The 25,021-nt window shown below is 39.1% G+C and overlaps 1 protein-coding gene across 1 annotated transcript; it reads left to right on the top strand.

Moving 5' to 3' along the window:
* Nucleotides 1–1,027: 1,027 nt before the first annotated feature.
* Nucleotides 1,028–18,116, top strand: CUNH21orf91 (chromosome unknown C21orf91 homolog). The gene is made up of 5 exons (XM_052667128.1): nucleotides 1,028–1,161; nucleotides 1,504–1,633; nucleotides 12,900–13,433; nucleotides 16,511–16,573; nucleotides 17,041–18,116. Exons 2-5 carry the CDS (start codon nucleotides 1,510–1,512, stop codon nucleotides 17,199–17,201), a joined length of 882 nt encoding a protein of 293 aa, XP_052523088.1. The 5' UTR covers nucleotides 1,028–1,161; nucleotides 1,504–1,509; the 3' UTR covers nucleotides 17,202–18,116.
* Nucleotides 18,117–25,021: the final 6,905 nt, after the last annotated feature.

The following is a 25,021-nucleotide window of genomic DNA, read 5'->3' as shown; positions in this document are numbered from 1 at the left end:
GGCCACAACCCAGGTGCAAGACCTTGCACTTGGATTTGTTGAAACTCAAGAAGTTCACCTAGGCCCACTGCTCAAGCCTGTCTAGGTCTCTCTGGATAGCATCCCATTGATGACACCACATAGCCTGAATGTTGAGTTAGAGGACCCATAAGGATCATTGAGTTCAACTCCTGGCTCCACACAGGATCATGAAAAAATCAGACCAGATGTCCGAGAGCGTTGTCCAAACAATCCTTGAACTCTGCGAGGCCTGGGGCCATGACCACCTCCCTGGGAGCCTGTTCCAGAATTCAACCACTGCCTGGTCAAGAACCTTTTCCCAACACCCAAACTTGACCCTCCCCTGACACATCTCCATGTCTTTCCCTCTGGTCCTGTCGCTGTCACCAGAGAGCAGAGCTCAGGAGCAGGCTGCCACAAGGCTTCTTTCTCTAGACACTTCATTATCTTCGCAGCTCTCTTTTGGACACTCATGGTTTCATGCCCTCTTTGTACCGTGGTGCTCAATGCCGCCCACAGTACTCGAGGTGAGACCACACCTGCACAGAGCAGAAGAGGCAATCCTGATTTTTTCTCCTTGCCTTCAGCTCATCTTCCCAGTTTCAATTCCTATACACAGAGGACATCTGTCCTTTCTCACGCGACCCAATGACTCGGACCCCAACAGCACCGTGCAGTACGTATCACCACCACGTTAACACTCGGGGTGCGCCAGCAGGACACTAAGCGCAGAGCACGCCCGTAGCCCCCGCCGGACAGCACCGCGGAGGGGAAAGAGGAGGGTGCGCAGCAGGTCAGCCGTGGCACCGCCCACGCTTCCCCTCAGCAGCCCCAGTGGCCGCGGGGGAGGCACCACAGCCAGGCTCCGGAAGAGCCTAAGTGACGCCAAAGAAGGGGCACCCGCTGCTCGCACGCATCGTAGCGGCCACTGGCTCGCCCCGCCCCTCCGCCCCGCCGGCGCAACCCTGGGGCGGTGCTGGCACCGAGGCGCGGCGGAGAGCAGTAGTTCTCCCCGCCCAGCGCAGCCCCCCCCCCGTTCCGCCGGCGCCGTGGTTTCGGCCGGAAGCGGAGGGCGGTGCTGGCGCTGAGCTCCGGCTGCGCTCTTCGGCGAACAATAGTGGAGTGCGGCGCGGGGCGGTTGGCAGTGCAGCACGGCGAGGGGTGCGCGGAGGGGGCAGCTCCAGCTCGGGGGTCGGTGGCGGCGGTGTGCTGGGAGCGGGGAGGGCGCGAGGAGCGCGAGCTATGGGCAGAGGGACGGGACGGGGCTGCGAGGAAGGAGGGAGTGCGCGGGGTCGGGGGAGCGGCGAGAGAGGGGCTCGTTCCGCCGGGGCTCTGCGAGCTCCGTGCCATGCGGCCGCCGCGCCGCCTCTCGTGCTTTGAGAAGGAAACTTGGGCGGGACGGAACCGTGCTGCCCTACACGCGGCTGGGCTTGGGGGAGCAGTACGGGGATGTTGCGGGGTGCTTGGAGTAACAGTCTCGCGCCTTGTTCCCTCCTCTTTTAGAGCACGATGAACGAGGAGCAGTTCGTCAACATCGACCTGGACGATGACAACGTGTGCAGCGTCTGCAAGCTGGGCACCGAGAAGGAGACGCTCTCGTTTTGCCACATCTGTTTCGAGCTGAACATCGAAGGTACGGTGTTAGAAGGGCTCCTATCGTGTCACTGCCTTGGTGTGTGGAGCTGGGTGCAGGTGGAGCTCGTTGAAAAGCACCCACAGAGCTTCGGGAAGTTGTGTGCTAGAAGTTTTCTGGCTGACCAAATTAGGTTCCTTCCTGGTAACAGTAGGTTTTTGAGGCTTTCTAAAATAACACTTACAAAGATGTGATCAGGTTTCAGCAGCTTCCGCAGACCTCTGGCGTCAGTTCAGGTGGAAAGCACCGTGTGTTCAGCCTTCGCTCGGCGCTTCAGACAGTGGTGGGGGAACTACAGGTAGAACTCAGTTCAGCTGTGAATCTCATCGCGTGATTTTCTTGGAAGCAGATCGGTGTTTGATAGAAATTATCAGAGGTTTGGTGTGTGCTTTCATAAGATGATATGTGCAACATGATAAAACCAGATTCATCGTCACAGCATGTTGAAGTTTCACATGGAATCACAGAACTGTAGGGGGTTGGGAGGGACCTCCAGAGATCATCTGGTCCAACCCACTCCTAAAGCACTTCCTTATAGTTTACAAACTGTGAAGTAAGAGTTTTTGCCATTTTTAAAAGGCTGGCCTTGTAAGTGTTGTTTCTGACCTCCAAAATTACTTAGGTTCAGTAAAATGTTTTTCTGTAGTTTTACAACTTGAAGCATTGTTTATTGAATGAATTTATCTTGTTACTTTTAGTACATTAGAGATTTCCCTTTTTTAAATCAAGTAAGCTCTTATGTTTTCTTAAACATAAGCACCATTACTTGATTTTTGGGTATTCCACTTACAGAAAGTGGTATTTGCCAATGCTGCAGGCATGTGACCACCTAGGCTAATCTAAACTGCTGAGGGCAATTGACTTTAAAGCTGTTTCATGAATGTTCCTGTTTATTGGAAGAGTAAGATTCAGTCTGTCTGATATATGTGAGTACACTGAAACTTTTTACACCCAACTCTGATGGGAGTGAGCTGTCATCTATGAGCATTGTGCCCAGTGATCATGTTGATTATTCTGAATCTCAGGAACGTAAGGCTATCATGGTTGGTTTTTTTTTCCTTTTGCATAGCAATATTAGAGTGTTAATATCTTGATCATTGCAGAGTAAAAAGTACCTCATTTTCTGATAATTCTGTCGTCTTTGCCCTATCTTATGTTACTTTTATAAGCAGTGGCAAGTACTGAGTACAGAGGCAAGTACTGTCTCTGTAAATGACTTTAAAATGTGTCCCCGTAAGAATTTTCGGCTGATCCAATATGTAAGCTGATTCTTTACTGTATTCTATACCGTATTCCTCCTACTGGCATATCTGTTGCTTTCATCTTCTGTATTTTCCAATGACAAAGACTATGATTTTTTATATATATTTTAAAAAATATAATATGTATATATAAATAACAGCAATTTTCTAACAATTTTGGATAAGGAATTGAATGGATAATTCACTAACTCAGGATATTATACTGGGTGTTTTTTTTATCAACTTGCCACTTCTGTTTTAACAGACTTCACATAACAGCTTGTTGCGCAGAATCAAAGTTATGTAAACTCCGTAAATGTACTGTCCTAGACGTACAAATGTGTGTCATTTTTACTGAGTTTTTTCTACTTAAAAATCATATTTAAAAATCTAAGCAGTTAAAACACATGCAGAACTCTCATTGTGTTCAGTTATAATTTGAAGTGAAATAGGCTGTTACAGATATTCATGTAACAGTTAGGGCAGCACTGAAGGATTGCTCCGTTTTAGTGTTGATGTGCTCACCTACCTTCTCCCTCTGTGACATAGTCACAGCTAAGCATCTTGCAGGATGCTTAAGTATTCCACTATTTGCAGCAGCCCATGGCAACTTTCACGTATGAAATTCTGGAAGTGGTTTTCCCAATTTCCTTGTTTAAAATGGTGTAGTATTCTAATGCTTTAATAGAAGCAGAGTTTTCTCACTGATTTCACTCCTGCCAGCATCACTTTCCTCAGAGCTCTCAGTTGTAAATCCAGGACGTGAAAATGACCTAACTTAAAATTCAAGCTGCCCAAAGCAGACTTCCTCAAAGGTACATAAACAAAATTTATTGTACAGAAAACTGTGGAAAAACTATTGTACAAGAGTCACAGCTAGCTGCATATTATAGATGACTGTTGGCGAATCTGTGTATTTTCACATATGTGAATTCAGCAGCTGTAAAAGTTTGTGTAGATGGTAATATTCTGGATCAGTTAAGGTGGATGAATAATTAGAAACAAGTAAAACAGGGAACACCCCAAATTTTTAATGACTCAACACACATCTTTCTGCTTCAATATTAGTATGAGCCTCAGCTGCCGCTTGTTTGTTTTTATATAGCTTTGTTTGGACAATAGATTGATAATGATGCATGATTGAAATAAATATTTACGTTCTTTTTCCAGTCATTTTATATGGAAGACTTTTGAACAGAAAGCTTTGTCTGCCTTAGCTGGATAATTGCTGAATTTCTGAACAAGAAAAATGTTGTTTATGCTGTCATAAAACCTTTGTTTTTAATCAGAAATATTGTCTCTGTCGTATTGAATACTAGACTTTTACTGCTTAAATGGAAGGGAAAAAAAAGGTGGCTTTAGACATGGTGGTTCTTCTCAGTGTTTTTGTTAAGTCACAGAAACAACTGGTTTGAGTGCAGCTTGGAGTTCAGCTCTGGTGTCTATCACTGAATTTATTCAGGCATGGTGTATGTGATAATAGGGCCCATTTCTGTGAAAGCTTCCTGGAAGGGAACTTTTTTGGTAGCCAAACAAGAAGAAAAGGGCAAATGGGCATACAGAATAAACAAAAAGCCAAGATGCAACTTCAAACTTTCTCCTATTATGTTGTCAACTTTTCTTGAGGAACAGGAAGAAATTCAAGTAGAGGAGAGGCTAGCAGTGCTTTTGCTGACCTTCAGTCTGAATGTGGATGGACAAAAGGACAGTATTCTCATCTGTCTGCTTAGCTGCTTTGAGGATTTGTTCAGGAAGCTGAGTGGACTAAGCTATGTGAAAACACTTTGTTTATTCCCAGACTAGCTTTTGTCTTAAGGATCATCATCGGGTGATTTAACAGGTTTTGTTGTTAATGTGATGCTTAAGTTTTAAAGTACTTAAATATGAAATGCAAAGCTGCAATAACAATGCTTTGGGGAAACTAAACTGGTCCTGTGTAGCAGTTTTAAAGTTCTAAGTAGGATTTAGAGTATATGGGTGCTGCAGATCTGCTGGGATTTGACATTGGCCTTTTGTATGCGTTCTGTAAGCAAAGTGGTCATCAGAGATTGTTGTGTACAGTCTTGGTTTTGAATAGGTGCAGTGTTAGTAATCTGTGACTGAAACAGGAAGTGTTTTAAATTCACGTGTAACAATTGCGTAAGTCAGGAAATAAGGCAGTGTATGTTAGTTGGAGACTAGTTTCTTCTCAGGAGCCTTTTCGTTTATGGTTTCAAAACTTGTAATACAGTTCTGTTTTTATTATTTGTCACAATGGCATGTTTATCTTACCCTGTTTTCATGTTGCCATATCTTAATGCAAAATTGTTTTAAAGTGTGTTAGTTTTCTGAAATTCAGCAGTGTGTAGTAGGTAGGAAGATCCGATAGAACTGATTTTTACTTACAGATTTGCTTGTCTGGTGCTGTTAATTGACAACTTGCTTCTGTTTCTCTTTAGAGTTGAACAGCGGCTGAATGGTAAACGCTGGAAGTTGAAACCTAAACCTGTATTGCAGGCCTTCTAATGTGAAAGGTGGGGTGGGGGAATAGATAACTCAGTAATTGCATTGATTAATTTCCGTGGTACTTTAAAGTGCAGATAGACTCAATATTTTAGGCAATTTCAGCATAAGATTTAGTGCATCCCAGTCTCAGGGTTGAGACAAAGATGCTATAATTAATGTCTTGGTTTGTTTGTTTTTTGTTTTCCTTTCTGTTTTCATTGTTTTCCTTTTGTTTTTTATGCTAAGGTCTGTAAGACCTTGTACTGTATCCTTATTCTTTGTTCTTTGTGTTCATCTTTGAAAAGTGGGATTTCATTCTTTAAAAGTTTCACTTTTTTTCCTTTTATTCTTTTCAGGAGAATATCTCACTGAAATGAAATAGATGGTAAGGTGTAGTTGAAAAGACTGGAAACAGTTCTACTTTCATTCTGTTCCAAAGTATTATGCATACTTTTTTATATTTCCCCCTCCTCAATGTTAATAAAATAACAGGAACTGAAATGCATTATTCTGGCAACAAAAGCTACAAACTTTCATCATTGTCCTTTGAGGCAGACAGATAAAATCTTGTGTTAAGGTAGCATTTGCTGTCCAGGGGTATGACTCATTTCTGCAAACTTGAATGGACTTGTAGAACTAGCTGCAGCTTCCAGTAAACCTCTTAACTATGAATTCAAGTCCAAACACATTTGGAGATGGTATTCTTAATCCATGAAGTGCCATATAAGTATTGCTGAGTAAGTTGAGCTGTGTGGCTTGTTCTGAAATTATATTTTTGAAGTCTTTAAGCTAGGGAAGTTTGGACATGTAAGCAAGTAACTTGAACAGTTAATCCTACATACCTGGTGCTATCCAGAATACAGAAATGCTGTCTCAAGACTTCTGGGTAATCTGACTAGTCTTTCCTTAGGAAGTGTGAGACACATCTAACATGGTGGTTCCTGTAACGAGGTTTTCAGCAGGATTCATTGGTTCATCTAATACAGCAGTAAAATCTTTTCTAGAGAGCATGAATTTTGGAAATTTGTTGAAAGACTCGATTGGATCTATGTTCTATCTTATATGGGATATGTTTGCTATGTGGTAAAGTATAAGCAAGCTGATAGGAATCTGGTAGGAGGTTTTGTGTCCCCACCTGATGTATGGAATGCACTGGCTTTATCAAACGAAAGTGAAGAGAGAATTTTAATTTGCAAACAAGATAATATCTACTATTTGTTTTGGAAGTTAATGAATAAATAGCACTGGCATTTTTCCTTCCAGCTAATCTAGTAAATCACAAGATTCTCTGCAGTGAAATTGCATGAATACACTTAGAAAGTAGCACTTGGCTTTAAATCTTGTCACGCAGATATGTTGGAGATAAGTCTCTAATGATCACATTTCTCAGTGTTGGCAGAGTTGTGCAACTAAGAATAACAGTTTTCCTCCACCCTAGTCATTTAGATGTAAGGGTGACATGCTGTCATAGGTAGTCATGGGCTGGTTTTATTTAATGTATTTTGAAGAGGTCTTGGGATAACAACCCTCTTCTTTTAGCAGTCTGAATGATCTGACTAGTGGGTAGACGTGAACATGTAATGTCTCGGAGCATTACCTTCTGTGCTGCAGGTCCTAGCTCTGCACATGAGACAAATCAAAACTGACCTTGTCTGATCTTAGTGTTTTGAATGGAGATGCAGTTGTTTAGAGGCTGTTTAAGCATCAATGTTGCAAGAGTAGAACTGTATGCTGGCAAGGAGGACAGCTGAGGAGAGCTGCAAATGGAATGTTTCAGAACTTGTAGTTGAAGCCAGAGCTCTTAAAGGCAGCCACAGACTGAAGCACTTCACAACCTCTTTCTTGCTTACAGGATTACAGAAAAAGATGTACATGCTCATCAGAAATATTTCTAGAGGTAACTTCTTAGGATGAAGTGGATTGTGCCTGAAACACGTTTTTCAGTGGCTGTGAAGGCAGTGTTTGACCAGCAAAAACTAAAGGTGTTATAATTCAGTCATCCATTTCATTGACTTTACCAGGACTGTACAAATCTGTATTATGAAGTGCATTTCTTCTTATTTTGCTAACCTTAATAACCATATGTACTTCATGAAATTATGGAATTTGTATGTATGATGACCACTAGCATTTTGCAGTTTTCCTTTACCTATGGTCAGGTATAAATCTTACCCAGAAGTATTTGTAAATTCTTTAAAGAGATTTTAATGTGGCTTTAATTAAGCAGTATTAAAGAACAAACTTGAAACAATTAACTTTGTCTAGAGCTATCCATGTTCATTTTAATTAATTCCATCTTAAATTCCGTGGGGTTTTTTATTTGTTTTTCTTCAACTGTTCAGCCTAAGTCTGTTCACTGCTGCAAAAATCAATTTATTCCCAGCATCGCATTATAAATTGCTAAAAATGGAATGCAGGCTTTTCTTTAACATGGAGCTGCAAGACTGATTAAGAATTATTTACAAACGACAGCAACAAACGCAGGAAGATAAACAAGCAGGCTAATGATCTTTTTTTAATGAATGCATTTGTGAAGAAATGTGAAGTAGTCTCTCTGTTCAAGAGCATTCTTCCCGAATTGAACTTGTTCATTATAGTTATCTCCAAATCAAACTATTGTTCTAGCTAGCCTCATTTATAAATATGAGCAAACAGTTCAATTTCATGCTGTATCTTATTATGAAGAATAGTTATGCATAGCTAGTCACATAGTTGTTCTAGATGCGCTGTTTGCAAGGACAAAATTAAGTCTTTGTAGATTCGCCACTTCAAAAGAAAACTTTAATTTGATGCAAACTGATTTATTTTCTAGTACAAGTAACATAGAATTTGATTACACGCCTAGTTTTGCAGTAGATGTTCTCCCTCTTCTCTGCTACATTTACTCTTAAGAATGACTGGAAATTAGAAGAATGTATGCTATTTCATATATTGCTTGGTTACAAATTTGTTTACAAAATTATTTTGCAGGAGTGGGTTAGAACTCAGTGTTGAGAATTACAGTGGCATGGAAGAAGAGTTTCCAAAATTCTCAATTTTTGGCCTAAATGCTGATCTCTTAAGTTCTTACCATAGTCTTTTCTGGTTTTGGTAATGCTGAGCATACAAAGACTTGTGCTGAGAAAGGTGATACATAATACTCATATTTCACAGGTTATTGGAGTCAGGAATTGGTGGTAAGTGCATTCTTTTATTATTTGCCTCGAGGTTTGGCATCTTCCTTTGAAGCTTGTTCATTTGAATTGTCATCTATCACATAAATCTTGTTTCCTGATGGCATCTGTCTTGAATTACTTAGATATGGTCTTCTAGATGTACCGCCCCCCTCCCCCCTCAACACACATGCGCTCTTAGGCCTGAGGTAGAACTTCCCTGCTCTGGAATTGTTGGGTTTTTGAGTATTTTTATCTTTCTTTGATAAAACAAGTCTGAGTGACAGAACATACTTAGTTTCTAATCCTATTCTTGGAAAGTAAGACAAACGTACACATTCCTACAAATATGGGAGAAAAAAACAAAAAAAACATTGATGATTCTGTGTGTGCTGACCTGAAAGATCAGCCAAAAGCTAAAAAGATTGAGATTAATTTTAGCAAACAGGAGAGTTGAGACAGAGCTGAAATCCTGTGAAAACTAGCTATACATCCAAACTATGGTATTGCTTGATGCAAAGTACTGAGGTCTTACTTTGTTTTTGTGTTGAATAAAGTAACTTCTTCTCTAAGACTAAATCAATATGTAAAAGCTTAAGCAACTGTGCTAGTCTGAAGGCATCTTTTAAACCAATTTTGTATGATTTCTTTTCCTTATTGTTTTGAAGAGTACCTGGATAGACTTGTTTAGTTATTCCAATGCGCCAAGAGAGGAGATTGGTTATACATTTTGGTGTAGGATGGGAGTTCTGTTCTTGTAGACTGTGTTTTATAATAATTTGTTCATTCTTCAGAAATAGTGACATCAGAGCTAATATCCTGTAGCTGATAAATAATAACATTTTGAAGTAAGCTCTTTTTCCTTCCGTAACAGGTATACATGAAATTAGCAATGATTGTTACTGGATTCTGATAAAATGGATTTATTTCTTTGAGCAGCATGCCTGTGGAGCGGGAAAGTTAACAATACTCCAAACTCTTCTGAAAGATAACTTTATCAGTAGGAAAGAATGTTCAATTGCTTTATGCTCATGACTAAGACATGAAAGTCAGATGGGCCCTTATAAATCCATCGTGCACTTTCACTTCTTCTGTGTGACTGATACTTGTGCTTTTTCTGCTTTGTGTAGTCTTATACCGTCTGGGAAAGAAGAGGTCATGCCTAGAATAGGGTTCAACTAGTAAAGAATGCTGATATTTTCAGTGATCTCGGGGGTTCTTTTGTTTTGGATTTTTTTCCGTTATTTTTTTCATACAGTAGTATTCTAACTTGCTGAATCTCAGATTCACAGAAATAGGTGAGTGTTTAACATCTACAGTGAAGATTAAATGTGTGAACCCTGGAACCTGATGTGTGTCTCTTGGCCAGCTGCATTTCTACCCAACCATTTCCTATACACTTTCAAGTAGGATTTCCTCAGGTTTGTCAGTGTGTAATCCAGACTACAATTCTCTGCCTTTGTCTTCTGAACTCTTAAGCGTTTTATTTTAGAATATTTTTTTGTTGTACTTCTGTTTCCTATTTGTTGTCTTTCTGCTGCTTAGTAAAATAAGATGTTGTAGTATATATTACTAGTCTTCCCTAATTTATTTTCATGTACTTACTGTTTAACCTGTGTAGATCTTTATGTCCAAAAATCAAACCATAAAAGCATTTTAAGGAACTTCATAAATATTGTTCTTTTTCTTTAATGCAGATGAGAACTTTTTTCTGGACAAGTGGTGTGTTACACTTAATGTGGTATTCTAATTCTATCCTAGTTAATTTTTTAATTAGCATCATTTTTAGTGAAGCTGCAGCATTCTGTCACTTGTGCAGATGGTTTGTGTTGTGATTGCCTTAGAAGTGATAGAATGTATAGATGAGGGAGTGTAGTCTGACCTGCTTCTTCAAACATGTCAGATAGGGGACCTAACTGCAGGAGGCCATTTCTGTTGAACTAGCTTTAGGAATCTTTCATTGAATTTCCACAGTTCTGTGTTTCTGTTTTTAATAGAAACTGTGGCAGTGCTTACCCCAGCTTTGCAGGGCTGGCGAAGATGTAAGGAAGAATGGAAAAAAGTAAAAATTTGATGGTTGTGTTTATTTTTCTTATTATTAATTTTTAGTGGGGAGGAGACTGATGTCATGGAAGTATCGCATATGGCAATACCTGTGAAAAGCCAGAACAGTACAAAATTGTATCCCAAACCTTGCTAACTGTGCTTCCTCGAGTTGCCTCTCTTCCTTTTTGCCAAACCTTAAGTATTTGCTTTAGGCAGAGTTGCTCTGTCCTGTCATCAGAAGATACTGGTTTCATTTATTCGACTTAAATGAAATTGTTAGGTGAACTCCTCAGAGTTATCGTATGGGAAATTGCACAAGACTGGTGTTGGCTTTTTTTTTTTTTTTTTTTTCCTGCCAGTCTATTGAAGTTTTCTCTAATTTCAAAAAGGAGAAGAAATTTACAAGGAGAAAAAAATGGGTAAAACGGATAACACTGAAAAGGATTAGTCTTAGTTTTTGTAGGTTTGGAAATGTGAAGATACAACTTTAACTGACAGTGTTGTTCCTTTATGGATTAAAGATTTCAGAGTTTAGAAGATATTAGGTGACTTAAGCAGACTTGTTATATTTGAATTATTTTAGTAAGCCATGAAGTCAGATGTCTTACCTTTCCTTGTTTGCACTAGAAATGAATGCTTTGTGCTTATTTTTGTTTGCTTTTAATGTTTCTGTAGAGACAGAGAGGGGAAAATAGCCATTACAAGCAGACAGACCAAGTTGACCTTAAATTAGTGGATATTTATTTGCTGGAAGGGATTGAAAGATATTTTGAAGTGCTGGGTAAGAATCTTGATCCAGTAGCCATGAAAAGGACATCTGTCTTTGTACTTTCCTGGGGAACTTCTTTCTTGAAAGCTGCCTCTGGTTAGGGTTCATTTTAATACTTAGTTCCTGGATAGCAGGAGTCTCTGTTCTCATGACTTCATCTTTATTCTCTGCTGCTGAGGATAAAACATTGTTTTTCAGTATTGTCATTTTGCCCCATAAATTGTATGTGCACTCATACAAACTTAACACAAGTTGTCATTTGTTAATTGTTTGGGATGGGATGGGCTTCACCACAAGAATTTAAGTTGTAGTGTAACATTTGTTGTAATGTGTAGCTTTTCATTAATTTCTCCTTAAAGTCACTTATCACATCTTGTTGCATTTCATGGTTTTTCCACTATTTACATCACTTTTGTATTGCTTTTTTATGTGTTGAGAAGTGGCAGCTCACCCACCTTAAAGGATCAAATTATATTTTCATATGTTGATTGTAAATATTTTGACTTAAGCGAGTGTTGAGCATTTTCAGCCAGCGGTTCACAGGCAAGCTTTTGGTTGTCTGTAATCAGGGGCTTGTGTACAGATTTTATTTTTTTGTTAATTTTGGGAATCTCCCAAGTAGCGTATTTGATTGAGATAAAAGCCTAGCTGCTCAATATTCTAGACTTAGGTTATGAATCTACTGCGTAGTGAGTCTGAATAAGTTACCTGCTGAAACTGCAGAAGGTAATTTGGTACTGGAGTGCTATTCGCTTTATGAAATAGTTATTTCTCATGCCATCTGGCTTAACTTATTGACTGTCAGCCTTCATAGATTGTGTTACTTTTTAACATGTTAACCACTAATAATTTCTTTGAGTAGGTTACCTGCTGTGGCTGTTTTAATCTTTGTGGCTCTCTTAATCTTTAAGAGAGGACAGTCAAAGAGAATGAGTAACCATCTTACACAAAACTAATTTCAGGATGATTTCATGTTGGCAAGTGTTGGCAGTGTTAGAATTTGTTTCTTTATCCCAGCTATAGGCTTGTAGTAATGAGAAATAATAAACTATGACTGAAGTCTACATTGTTTAACCCCTTGAATGATACAAACCTGCACACTGCAATATCCCAAACAGATGGCTTAAAGCATTATTAGCATTATTATGTAGAAGGTAGGGGCACAAGTGACTGTTATCAGGATGTTCTTCAGTATTGTTCCGAATAAATGTGTGATATGTAGTTGGAATCATTTAGGACAGATTATATGTCTGTATAGCTTTCATGTAATATGTATATGGAGTTGGAAGCTTGCTTCACCTCTGTTATTGCACGAGAGGCATGTGGAAGTAATTTGTAATTCCTGCACTAGGGATTACTGTGTGCAAAATACTTTGTGTGTGAAGGATTTGAGATGAGTGGTGTTTGAGATCATTTTAGACTGTCACATATCCTGCTTTACTTCAGTGATTAGACTATTAATATGAAAGCATCAGTTAACAGTTTATTTTCTTGGTTAATTATGAGTTGGGACTTGGAAAAAAAGATATCTGAATATATATTAATTGAACTTTTTTTTTATTGTGTCTTTGCAGGAGTTCCAAAGTCAGATCTTCTACATACAAGATCTTTAAGGGGACACAGAGACTGCTTTGAAAAATTCCATTTAATTGCAAATCAGGACTGCCCACGTTCAAAGCTCTCTAGAAGCCCATACGCAGAAGTAAAAAGTATCTTGAGCAAAAAAATTAACTGGATCATACAGTATGCACAAAACAAGGATATAGACTCTGATACCGAAAGCTCAAAAACATCCCAACACCCACTTTTTAGCTTGAGACATCAGACTGATAGAAAATTGCTCCCACAGTTTGACTCTCCAGTACCTAGATACTCTGCAAAATGGATAGATGGAAGTTCTGGAAGCATCTCAAACTGCTCACAAAGTCTGTTAGAACAAAGCGAACCCACTGATTTCAGACTTGGTATGTTACAAGAAACAGGTGCTACGTTCTGTTGCAGCAGTGTCTTGTGGTCTAATCGCAGCCAAGCCCAGAAAACTGAAAAAGCTGAAAGTGATTCACTCACCAGTGTTCACAGAAGGCATCCTCATTACAGCAGGGAAGAATGTAAGTGCATTTCTATTTAAATGCAGCATAGCAAGCAAGGGGTGTCCTCTGAAATATCTGTTGATCACTTAGTGTTCCCACAAGGCATTAATTCACAGTCTGGAATGCAGCTTTTAACAGTTTGGAGTTTCTGTAAAATCTGTGAATAAGGTGACAGCATAACTAAACAGATGGGGGGGGAGGCTGTTCATTTGTTAGTTTTGATATTTTCCTGTTTGTTTTTTAGCTTTTCTATTATTTATGCACCAAAGTGATACAAGGCATGTTTGATTCATGCAAAAAAGTTACTGTTACAGTTGATTGCGGTGAATCTTTATTATGTCAGTCAAACAGTGCTGCCTGTGCCAATTACTAAACTCCTGAAATCCATGCATCAGGTGTCTCCAGTTGCCTTTTGCACGAAGCCACTCTAAACAGCAGAAGAAATTAAAGGTGAAGTAGCAGGGCAAATCTGTGAAGCAACATACAGAGTTAAGTGTTGCCAATAGCAGTGGACTCTGTTTACACATCACTAGATTTTTTTTTCATCTCCTTGTTGAGCATAGGGGAAGTATGAAGGCCCTCATGCTGCCACGTCATCTCAAACACTGTACAGTAGACCTGATGATTCTTGTGATAACTGTGGTGACGTTGAAAGCAGCAAAAAATTAATTTTCCTTTTTCCTATAGATGGTGATCTGTAAAAAAGTCTTCATAAAGTAATTGGAAAGTGCTTCTGAATTTCAAAAGATAAGAGAAAGATTTAAAAGATCATAAAATGTTAAGTGGAAAAATTAGGTAGCAGGAAAAGAAGGCAACAGTAGAACTCAGAATATCAGAAGAGTGAGAAAAGGGGGTACTGTAAAAAAAAAATAAAATAAAATAAAGTCAGGATCAGCTTCTTTAGACTCCTATTTTTAATGAACTAACAAAACTCATCCTTGCAAAGTTTGGTTGTTATTCATTATTTGCGAGAAGATTTTAACTGATGTTTCATATTGCATTTGTAATAAATTAGTAGGATTAAAGCCATAAATCAAAACAGATATGTTGTGCTGTTTGACCACCTGTCTTCTGGAGTCAGAAATTGGGATTAAATACATGAGGGCAGAAGTTAATAGAGGAATTATGAAAGCTTGACCTGGTTTATGGAGTTATCTAACTGCAGTTAGTCACTTGAAACTTACCTCTCTGATTTCAAGACACAGGAATATAAAGCTTTTTTAAGCATGGTAACATGTTATTTTTCTTTCCCCTATTTATTACTACTACGTAATGCATTTTTAAGACATTTTTGCTTTATAGTGTAAGTAATATTTTTGCAGTATTTAGCTCTTCTGCCTTGAATGATGCTCAGTTGAAGACTGGTGCTTATCTAAAGTTTAGAGAAAAGTCTAGTCAGGCTTTCTGTACCAAAACTAGGCGACATAACTGATATGTCCTCATATGCAGACTGATCAGGGCTGATATGTCCTGATATACACACAAGCGTAATGGGTGAACCTATCTCCTTGCTACAGCTGATGAAATGTTAATGAAAACAGTGAAGTAGAAAGTAATTTCTTAAGGATGGATGTAGAAAGAAAGATTTCTTGTACTTGTACTTTTACTTACGTATTTATTTATTAAGCTATTGATTACCATATTAAATCTGATCAGGGTTTTCATGGAGTTTAAGAAGTCTTAACTTTTAAAGGATAGTAAGATGTGAGAGACGAATTTTCTGTTCTATTGATAGCTGAAAGGAGTACTGCTGTAGTTAGCTGTCAGAGGAAGCAAGTGGATCTGCTTCCCTATTAAGTGGCCTGATGTCTTGTGTAACAACAGATTGGCTCTTGTAGTTGCTACTGACTTCTTTAACTTGGCAATAGCAACATAAAGTTAATGCTCCATAATTGCAAGATGTGAGAAAGGTTGGATGAGAAACTATAGGGAAATAAAGTATTCTCTTTGGGGTAAGTAAAAATCAGCCTCATCAGGACAAAGTTTAACAACATAAAAACTTCTTGCAGTCAGAAATCCCTGAGCAAAAGTTGTTATTGCAGCATATTTCTTTTTCCTTAGGCTCCATGTGAGATAGTTTTGCCAAGCTGCACCATTTGGGGTGGGAGGCTGAAGGGTTTACAAGGTATTAAAGTCTGTTTCAGTGACCTGGTTATCACTGTCATCAGTTTCTGCCATTCTGTCCAATTCATCACCCAGCAGAAGTAGCACCAACCTCTTCCCACATCATCTAGCTGAGGACAGTGCTTCTCTACTCACTACTGTTGATTCAGATCTGCATAGAATACTTCCAGAATTCTCTCCATTGAGGTTTAATACACATTTCCTCTGAGGATGAGTTAGTGTGTGCTTGTAAACTGAGATGTAAGGGGGGAGGGGCTTATGAATGATGCAGAGGATCATTTAGTTCTCTCTACAAATGTAATGCAGGAAGATGAGAAGTAAGCCTTTAATACGTTGGTCTTTGCTTGCATCAAACTGAGGTTTTTCTTCATCAGCTGTCACCGAGTTACTGTGTGGAAACATTATTTCTATGTTATGGTTTCTATATTATGGAGATATTATTTCTGTACGCCAAAAACAGAACTTTCTAGGCAACAAATGTAGTTATGTGCTGAAAATTCTGTCCAGGGGTGATTTCCTATGGACTTAAAAAAAAAAAAAAAAAAAAAAAAAAGAAAAAAAAAAAAAGAAAAAAAAAAAAAGACTTCAGTATTGGCTGCTTGCCATCAGCTGAACAGATGTATTTGCAGGGGTCAGAGTGTGGAAAACATGTTACTCTGTCAGAAGTCCTCATAGAAGTGTTAAAAGGCGGAAAGCAATCTACAAACAATTCTGATTCTGGGCATTTCTATTTTGAGGGCTTGATTTGACATTGAGGAAAGGACTTTCCTATAGAACTGAAATCTGTGTCAGTGTCAAGAGATGATTTTCAAGTTTTCTGAAATGTATTAATGAACAGTGCTGCCTCTGATTTGCTGTCGTGCAACGATTGATCATTAGGCTGCAAATTTAAAACAAAAAAAAAAAGGCAATCTGTTTAGAGGTGTTCGTGTTACTTTTGTAAAAGCGATAACTGATTTTTATTGTTACAGTGAATGCGATGACTCCTGGAGAGTTGAAGCAGCTGACTGAAAAACTGCTCAAGCAAATCCAGGGTGAGAAATTTTCAGTACTCTTTGGTTTGGTTTTGTACTGCTTTGTAATAAAGAATCTTCTATTAAAAAAGAAAAAAAAAGTGAAGGCTTTACTGTCAGCCAAGTTTTGAACTAAAATTTCTTTGCACCTTGTTGCACAGGCAAGAAACTTGAGTGCTTCTATTATGTAACCTTGAGTGACACAAACTTGCACATAATGTGCATTTTCTTTTTTTTTTTTTTTTTTTTTAACTGGATTCAGCTTCAAGTTACAAACTGATCCACTTTGGCTCAGGTCCCCTAAAACATAACTGGTAATTCTGTTTAATATACAGTCCATATACCAGGCTGTGCTGAAGCTTGTTCTTGTGTGTGAGCCCACTTGATTATTAAGAAGGCACAGATATTTATGTTCACCATCGCTTCTTAACTCTATAATAAAAGCACAGTGGCCAAATGCATTAACCTAATAATCAATGTTCTTGCAGATGTGTTTGAGGAACTGACGCAGCAAGTCCAAGAAAAGGATTCTCTGGCTTCAGAACTGAATGTCCGTCATATTGCTATAGAGCAGCTGCTGAAGAACTGCTCCAAATTGCCATGTCTACAAATGGGACGTGCGGGAATGAAATCAAATGTCCCCATATGATGGGGATACAGCTCATATCCCCTATAGAGCTGACTTTCCCTGGGGGCTTTGGTAACCGTTAAATACAGCTGCACAGATATTTAGAAGCTTTTGAGGAAACTCAGGCAGCTTGCTCTTTGCATTCCTAATCCATATAAAGTCTTCTTCCACTTGGGTTTTAAGAAAACAGGCAAATATTGTAGGTATTTATACCTATTATAATGGGGTTTATTCCCATTCTGGTTTGTTTTTGCCCATAATGATGCATGAACCTTGAACCAAATTCTGTGTTCTGTTGATAATGAAATTGTTTCTAACAAAGAACGACCTGAACCTGCCCATTCCATACAGAAGTAAATCTGCCTACTTCATACAAAGGAGGAATAAAAAACTGAGTTTTGATCAGATTTGATCATATTACATCAAAGAGAGCTTTAACAGGAGAACAGTATTAATGAAACTCATGTCTTATTTATTATGAGCAATATTTTATTATTGAGATTTTGTACTAAATAATGCTATTTTAGATACTTTTCCAAATCTCTTTATAAAATTTCTGAACTACTCTGTGTAAAGTTTATGCCTTGTGTGTGATTGTTTATCCTTTTTCAGGTCTGTATCTTTCATGATACAATGTTTAAGAGAAAAAAAAAAAAAAACAACCCCAAATGTTATTTCCCAAAGAGGTGAATTTCACTTATTTAAAAAAAAAAAAAAAAGTGGTGGTGCATCACCTATTTTTATCAAATTTATAACTGAAAAATTTGTTTCATGAGATGTTTTAAAAAAAAAAAAAAAAAAAAAAAAGGAAAAGCACAGCACTTCATAATACAATCCATACTTAGGATTTAATGCATAGAAGTTGTTTTGTATGTGTGAAATTTTCAATGCTGAAAAAGATGACTTCAAGAAACTAAATAAATTTGTAATACTGCATTATTCTCGTGACTTTTTTTTATGAATTTGTATCGATGATGTTTGTATTTCAGAATGAGAGCACCAGTAATGGCACATTGTGAAACAGAATAGTCTGCTTTTTTTAGAACTTGTATTGGTCAGTCATACTGAAAAATTCTGTTAATGTTTATTGAAGTAACTGTAGAGCTGCATTTACATAACTGATGGTGACAGGTTTGCACTGGAAAAGTAAGGGGTAGTGGGAGAAGCATTATTCTCCCCAAAGTTCATCTGTGTGCTCTCTGGTTTTAATCCCTTAAAGTAAAAAAAGAGTTATACAGAATGACTAGCAAGAGGAAAGATTTTTAAAGTAGGAATGCAAATTAGCTTAAGTTCAGTTTTTTCATTATCCTGAACACCTGAACAGCCTGACATCTGAACCACGTAGAACAGATATTTATCTATCAGAATGCAGTTGTTTAAAAGGCATTCTGAGCAGTGTGGGAGTGTGCAAGACCAGGACTTGAGCTCATCTGTCTCTGGGTATTTTGTGGTGTTTAGGAAGGGAAAATAACAATAGTGTTACATTGCTTTCAAGTAAAACTGAGTTTATAAGTAAATGTACAGTAGGTAATCCCTGATTTTTGGCTGTCAGAAGATGTATTATTAAGTATAAGTATGGAGATTAATCCAATATGAAAATAACTGCATATCATAGGATCATAGAATTACTCAGGTTGGAAAAGACCTTAAAGATCATCCAGTCCAACCACGACCTAGTCATACTACCTTAGTTACCATACTAACTCTAACAATCCTCCGCTAAATCATGTCCCTGAGCACCACATCCAAATGGTTTTTACCACATCCAGGATGGTGACTCAACCACCTCCCTGGGGATCCTATTCCAGTGTTTAAAGAGCCTATTCCAATGCATACTATAAGGTGAGAGGAGAAATGTCATCATTACTTATATCCGTGAAAATGATCATCGTTCAGCCTATAGTAGACTGCATCTAGAAGTCCCCAGCTATCTGATTAGACTGATGAGAAATTTCAGATCACGGGATAGTGGGGTGTTCTGAAAGAATTAGGTTGTGTTTCTGCTCTTGTTTTTGCCTCTGTGGGAATTAGAAATACAGCATCTACATTTAAGTCATCCTTCCTAATACCTTTCTATGGATTGTATTTTTGTTAGATTAGATTTTGATACGAGCAAGGTGAGGAGAGTTGTTCTGTTTTTAAGGTAGGTTGTCATTAAGGACGACTTCTAGAGCACGTAAGCCACAGGAACACGATTTTTTTTAATGCTTTGCCCTTGATCCGATTTTGAGTCAGGAAGAAAGCACAGTCCTAGCTTATGTGCTTAAAAGAAAATCTAACTGTATAGCTGCTGCTGCTGCTTATGTTCTGAGAAAAATGCTTAGAGTGCAGAGGGGGTCAGCATGTTCCCTAAGCTGTCTGGCAGCTCGGAACTGGAGCTGTTGTATGTCTTTGTATATCAGGAGTTTAAAGAGGTAGATGTGCTTGTGCTCTTGGATGCTTAGCTTCAAAATCATAGAATGGCTTGGGTTGGAAGGGACCTCAAAGAACATCTAGTTCCAACAACTCTGCCATAGGCAGGATTGCCAACCACTAAACCAACGTGCTATAAGAAAATACCGTCACATGCATGGGGTTTCTTTCCTCTTGCCTTCCCTGACTTTTGCTGAGAAATCTATAGAGTAAATCATACCTGAAATCTGAGGTGTTTCTGTATATGTAATGTTGACCCTATGGGTATTCAGATGCAAGATGTGTTTTGAGTGACTGGTAAATAAGCTTTTCGTGGGAGGAGAAAAGTGTTTGCAAGAGTGATGAGGCTATCAAACACCTATCAAACAAAAGCCAATATGAAAGTCTTAGCAGCTGGAAATTTAGTAGTTTTTCTTTGTATTGCAAACTATTGTTCATTGAAAATACAAGCAAGAATTGGCCAGAAACTAGTGAAGCAGTGATCTTCATGAAGTGCTCTCTGAAAACACACAGAATTGCTACTGCTGTTCTGTTTTTTGTTGTTTGTTTATTGCTGTGTCTTTTTAACTGCTGGTGGCAAAGGACAGAAAGAATCCTAGTTTTCTTTATGTGGGGAGGGTGATTTTTGCTTTTCACAAAGCCATATGTTACCAATAAAAATATTCTCCTAAACTTAATATTAAATCCTATTGTTACTTTCTTTGTACTGCAGTGCTTGGAGAACCCAACAGTGAGAGCACAGCTGGATGTAAAGCTCTCAGACAGTAATTAATTTCACAAGGAGGAGTCTTGCTTGATCAAAATGAGATCCATATGAGAATAAAAGCTCAGACCACAGAGTTGGGTCCATTTAAGAGCTTAATCTATTACGTTCGTGTAGATTCTTCTTGGTTTTTTGTTTTGTTTTGGTGTGGTTTTTTTGGTTATGTTTTTGTTGTTGTTTTTATTGGAGGAAGATTGGGAACAGTTCAATAACTGCATTATAAAAATGTTGCTATTTTCTCCCCTTTTCCTAAGTTGAAATCTCGTGTTGGATGTGGATATTGTTAGCACCCCCGAATGGTGATGCATGCTCTGGTTTCCATGCCAACGAGCCATTTCCACAAATTGGGTATGGGGTTTGGGGCTTGTTGCTGCTTTTTCATTAATCAAGCCCTAGGAACAGAATTGATTTTTGTTTGTTTGTTTTTGTTAGACATCTTTCTTCCATGTAACATTCCCTAGGTAATGCAGCTGCCTTAATTGGAAATGCAGATTGCATATGGCAGTTATTTATTAGATCGCACATGCAGTTAAACTTGGTTTGTAAGATTTAGGTTGACTATATGTTTGAACACCAAGATTTAATTTTGAGGAATAAATAGTGAAATAATGAGTTACTTCCTTTTTCAGATTGGCTCATTCTTTTCCCCAGAATTTTTATTTCTCAGCCTGATTAAAATTTTAATTCTGTTTTTTACTGCATATAAAATTAGCAATGTACAATGTAAAACACCAACAGAGAAATTCTAGTAATTGCATTAAAGCAAAAGTCCTTTTTTATTGTGTTGACTTAAGCAGCCATCTATTCACTTGTGTTTTGCAGTAATTAAATGAAGCTTTAAATGTTGATTTTAAAAGAAAATTGTATTAAGAAGGGGTGTCTGAATGAAGAGAAGTAGGAATGCAGGAAGCAGTAGTTCTCTAGATAGATAAAATTCTGCAGTAGAGTGGGAGAAACAGAGATGCTGCCAAATTGCTATTGTTGTTTGGCAGTGTAATAATAACATGAGTCAGTTGTGGATTCCACTGTGAAATGAAAGACAGAACTTACCATGTTTTTCTTCCTCATTTAATTTATATCCTATATAGTGCCCATCACCAGAGAGTTCTGAAACCTACAAGAAATGTCTTGCAGTTGTTTCTTCATCTACCATCTGCTGAACATTTATTTAAAGAACTGGTTTCCTCAATTAGTGAGAACAAATTAATTTGCCAGTTGAAAGCGTAGTTGCAGAGGCGTTTAATTCTTTTCTGTAGGTCTGTCCCAAGGTAGCAACTTCCAACATCTCCTGGCACTTGCCTGTATTGACCTCCTGCGCTCACTTGTCAGCTCCATCCTTGCATTGCCATGGAAAGCCATCATTTTTCATTTAGCACAAACAACAGTGAAATCATAGTTCTCAGTACTTGTAATTCATGGACATTTCCTCTTTGCCCCTCCAGTGCATAACCTGCACTCCTTGTAACTCACAGGTACCGTCCCCACCTGGTTCACTTGCTTCCTTTCCAAGAGTCCTAGGCAGAGCTGCCTATACTGGACATGGATTTACAAATGTTGCCACTGCAGGAGAGGGAGCTGTGAGAAAGTGCAGGAAGAGAAGGGATGAAATTACAGGCTGAGGCAGCGATGTTAGCATATTCAATAGAAGAGAGATATGGATCAGTGCATCCAGAGCAGGGCTACAAAAGTGATCCAAGGGATGGGACACCTCTCCTATGAGGACAGTCTGAGAGAGCTGGGACTGTTCAGCCTGGGGAAGAGAAGGCTGTAGGGACACTTCAGAGCAGCCTTTCAGTGTCTGAAAGGGAGCTATTACAAAGAAGGGGACAGACTCTTTAGCAGAGTCTGTGGTGATAGGACAAGGGGAAATGGCTTCAAACTAAAAGAGAGGAGAATTAGATTGTATATGAGAGAAGATTTTTAAAATAAGAGTGATGAGACACTGGCACAGGTTACCCAGAGAAGTGGTGGATGCCCCATCCCTGGAGACACCCAAGATCAGGCTGTGTGGGGCTCTGAGCAACCAGATGTTGCTGTGTCCATATGTCCCTGTTCATTGCAGGGGAGTTGGATGAGGTGACCTTTAAAAAGTCCTTTTTAACTCAAACAATTCTACGATGATTACTCATGGATTCAAGAATAATGGATGTGAAAATCATAAAATCATGAAGGGAAAAGTGCCGAGACCACAGCCAGTAGATTAGGTTGGCAGTGTAGACAGTGTGGTGAGAGGATGTGATTAGCAGTACCCACAGTCTGCAAGTCTGTCCAGGCCCCAAGCTTGCTGCTCCCACCACCCCTTCCATGAGCAATGCCTGCCTGCTCAGCAGACTTCTCAGGCATCTGACTGCAGTGTCAGCATGCTGCTCCTCAGCCAAGTAGGTCTGTAAGCCCTACTGAGCTTTGTGTGCGAGAAACCATACATAATTGCTTTATACTTTGAAGCTATCTGTATCTAGCTTTCAGAGCCTCTGCAGTGCTACAGTTGGCTAAATACTCAATACTTAAGCGCAACAGATGCCTGCTTTTGTATGATAGTCTTTAGATAAATTTGCAGGTGTCCTTGCAGGAACATCTTGAGGGTATTTATTGTAATACTGGCTGAACCTGAGATAAGCATGCAGCAAACGTCCTTGATGCCATGTAAGCCTATCAGTAGAACAGGCCAGATACTTCAGGGGAAAAAAAAAAAACACCTTACGGTTGTGTTGAAGTCAGACAAATTTCCAGTGAAGATGATGTTTTACAAAGTAAGGAAAGATTTGTTTGTGCACAGAGATGAAAACACTAATAACGAAATTTAAAGTTGTCACTAAATGTGCTATAAAAGTGTGCAACTGTTGCATTTAAAAAGAAAATGTTTGACTTTAGACAGCCTACTTAAGTACATCTAATGCTAGCAAACAGAATTAATGCATGTCTTTTTTTTGCACTCTTTATCTTTTGATGTTGTGTGAGCTAGTTTCTGCTTTTTATTTTAAAAGTAGACAAAACGGATAATACTCCTTCATAGTTTTGGTCTAATGGAGGTACCTAAGGGAAGATGCTGGGGCTCTTCAGCCTGGAGAAGATTCCCAAGAGACCTCATAGCAGCCTTCAAGTACCAAAAGGGGGTCTACAGGATAGCTGGGGAAGGACTTTTTATAAGGGCAGGTAGCAACACCGTGAGTTGAAGTGGCTTTGAACTGGAAGAGAGTAGATTTAGACTAGGTATCAGAAGAAATTCTTAAACGTGAGGGAGGTGAGACACTGGAACAGGTTATCCAGCGAGGCTGTGGATGCCCCCTTCCTGGAATCATTCAAGGCCAGGCTGGATGGGGCTTTGAGCAACCTGGACTGCAGGGAGGTGTCCCGACCAATAGCAGGGGTGTTGGAACTAGGTGATCTTAAAGGCCTCTTCCAACTCAAACCATTCTATAGTTCTAAGACTGGATCAGACATTGGTCATTAAATGAAAAAGAGCTTACCTAAAAGCTAACAAAGATGTTTCAAAATGGATTATTTTCAGGATGATATCATTTGGCACTGATGAAAGTGTGTGCAGTTCTTAAAAATCACCTGACAAATGAAGGCTTATGCAGTGCTACTTTCATCTGTTCTGGTCTCTCAGAAGCTCTGGCACAGCTGCCCAGAGAAGCTGTGGTGCCCCGTCCCTGGAGGTGCCCAAGACCAGGTTGGATGGAGCCCTGGGCAGCTGAGCTGGTGGGGGGCAGCCCTGCCCACGGCAGGGGTTGGGGTGGGTGGGCTTTGAGCTCCCTTCCAACTCAAGGCATTCTATGGTTGCATGAACATTTTCTAATTTTATTGCAGTTTGATAGGAATTCAATAGCTAAAAACGTAACAGGCAGCTAAAAATCTCACAACCTTTACAAGGTTATGAGGCTAAGGGAGATTTTATGAAGCCTTCTACAAGCATTTCACTTACAAGGAAAAATAATGTCAGCAGAATAAGGTCACACCCCAGTGTCTGCACCTGGCAAGCGAGAGGATTGTGTCGAGGGATAATGCCACTACTACAAGAGAAAGCTTTTCTCAATGCCTGAGAATAAGTAGAATTCAGAAGTCTGTAGGCAAAAAGGCTTCACTTCTTGTCTGCTGCAATTGTGGTGATGCCTTGAGATGCTCCAATGCTGGTGTGCCCAAATGCAATCCTACGGCTTCCCATCAAGCCAAGATCAACAGGCTGTGTTTCTGATTGATTTCCTGCTGTGGGTTGAAGCAGCTGCAGAACAGCTCCTGCTGGGTTACTGAGACAACCCTGTGATGTTATCTTTTCAGGATGCATCAGAACAGAGATCACCATGCCATCAGAGAGGGGCACTAAGTGATGTTTCACATGAGCTGCTCCTAGAGTAGCAGCAGTGCTACTGTTAACCTTGTGCAGCCACCCTTGGTCAGAGAGCACCAGCTTACCAAGACGTACATGCAGCTAAAAGCTTTTCTTTTCAAAGTGTCCCACAGAAGAAACAAGGTTAATGAGAAGAGCAGTTAATAAATCTGATGCAAAACCACCAGGACTCTTTGGACTGCTTTCTATGATCATTGTTTCTCAGAAGCTCTAAAACATGACAGAATCATAGAATCACAAGGTTGGAAAGGACCTACAAGATCATCTAGTCCAAACTTCCTCCCACCACCATCACCAATCTAGTGACTTCTTTTTGAT

The sequence above is a fragment of the Tympanuchus pallidicinctus genome, unplaced genomic scaffold (genome assembly GCF_026119805.1).
Source record: "Tympanuchus pallidicinctus isolate F22 unplaced genomic scaffold, pur_lepc_1.0 scaffold10, whole genome shotgun sequence".
Taxonomy (NCBI): Eukaryota; Metazoa; Chordata; class Aves; order Galliformes; family Phasianidae; genus Tympanuchus; species Tympanuchus pallidicinctus.
This window is presented reverse-complemented; position numbering and strand designations above follow the sequence as displayed.

Bases quoted from the DNA above. Each gene is read 5' to 3' on its own strand.
- CUNH21orf91 (XM_052667128.1), top strand. From the start codon at position 1,510: ATGAACGAGGAGCAGTTCGTCAACATCGACCTGGACGATGACAACGTG. The intron at 1,634-12,899 runs GTACGGTGTTAG...GTGTCTTTGCAG, and splicing joins TTTCGAGCTGAACATCGAAG to GAGTTCCAAAGTCAGATCTT. The intron at 13,434-16,510 runs GTAAGTGCATTT...TTATTGTTACAG, and splicing joins TCATTACAGCAGGGAAGAAT to TGAATGCGATGACTCCTGGA.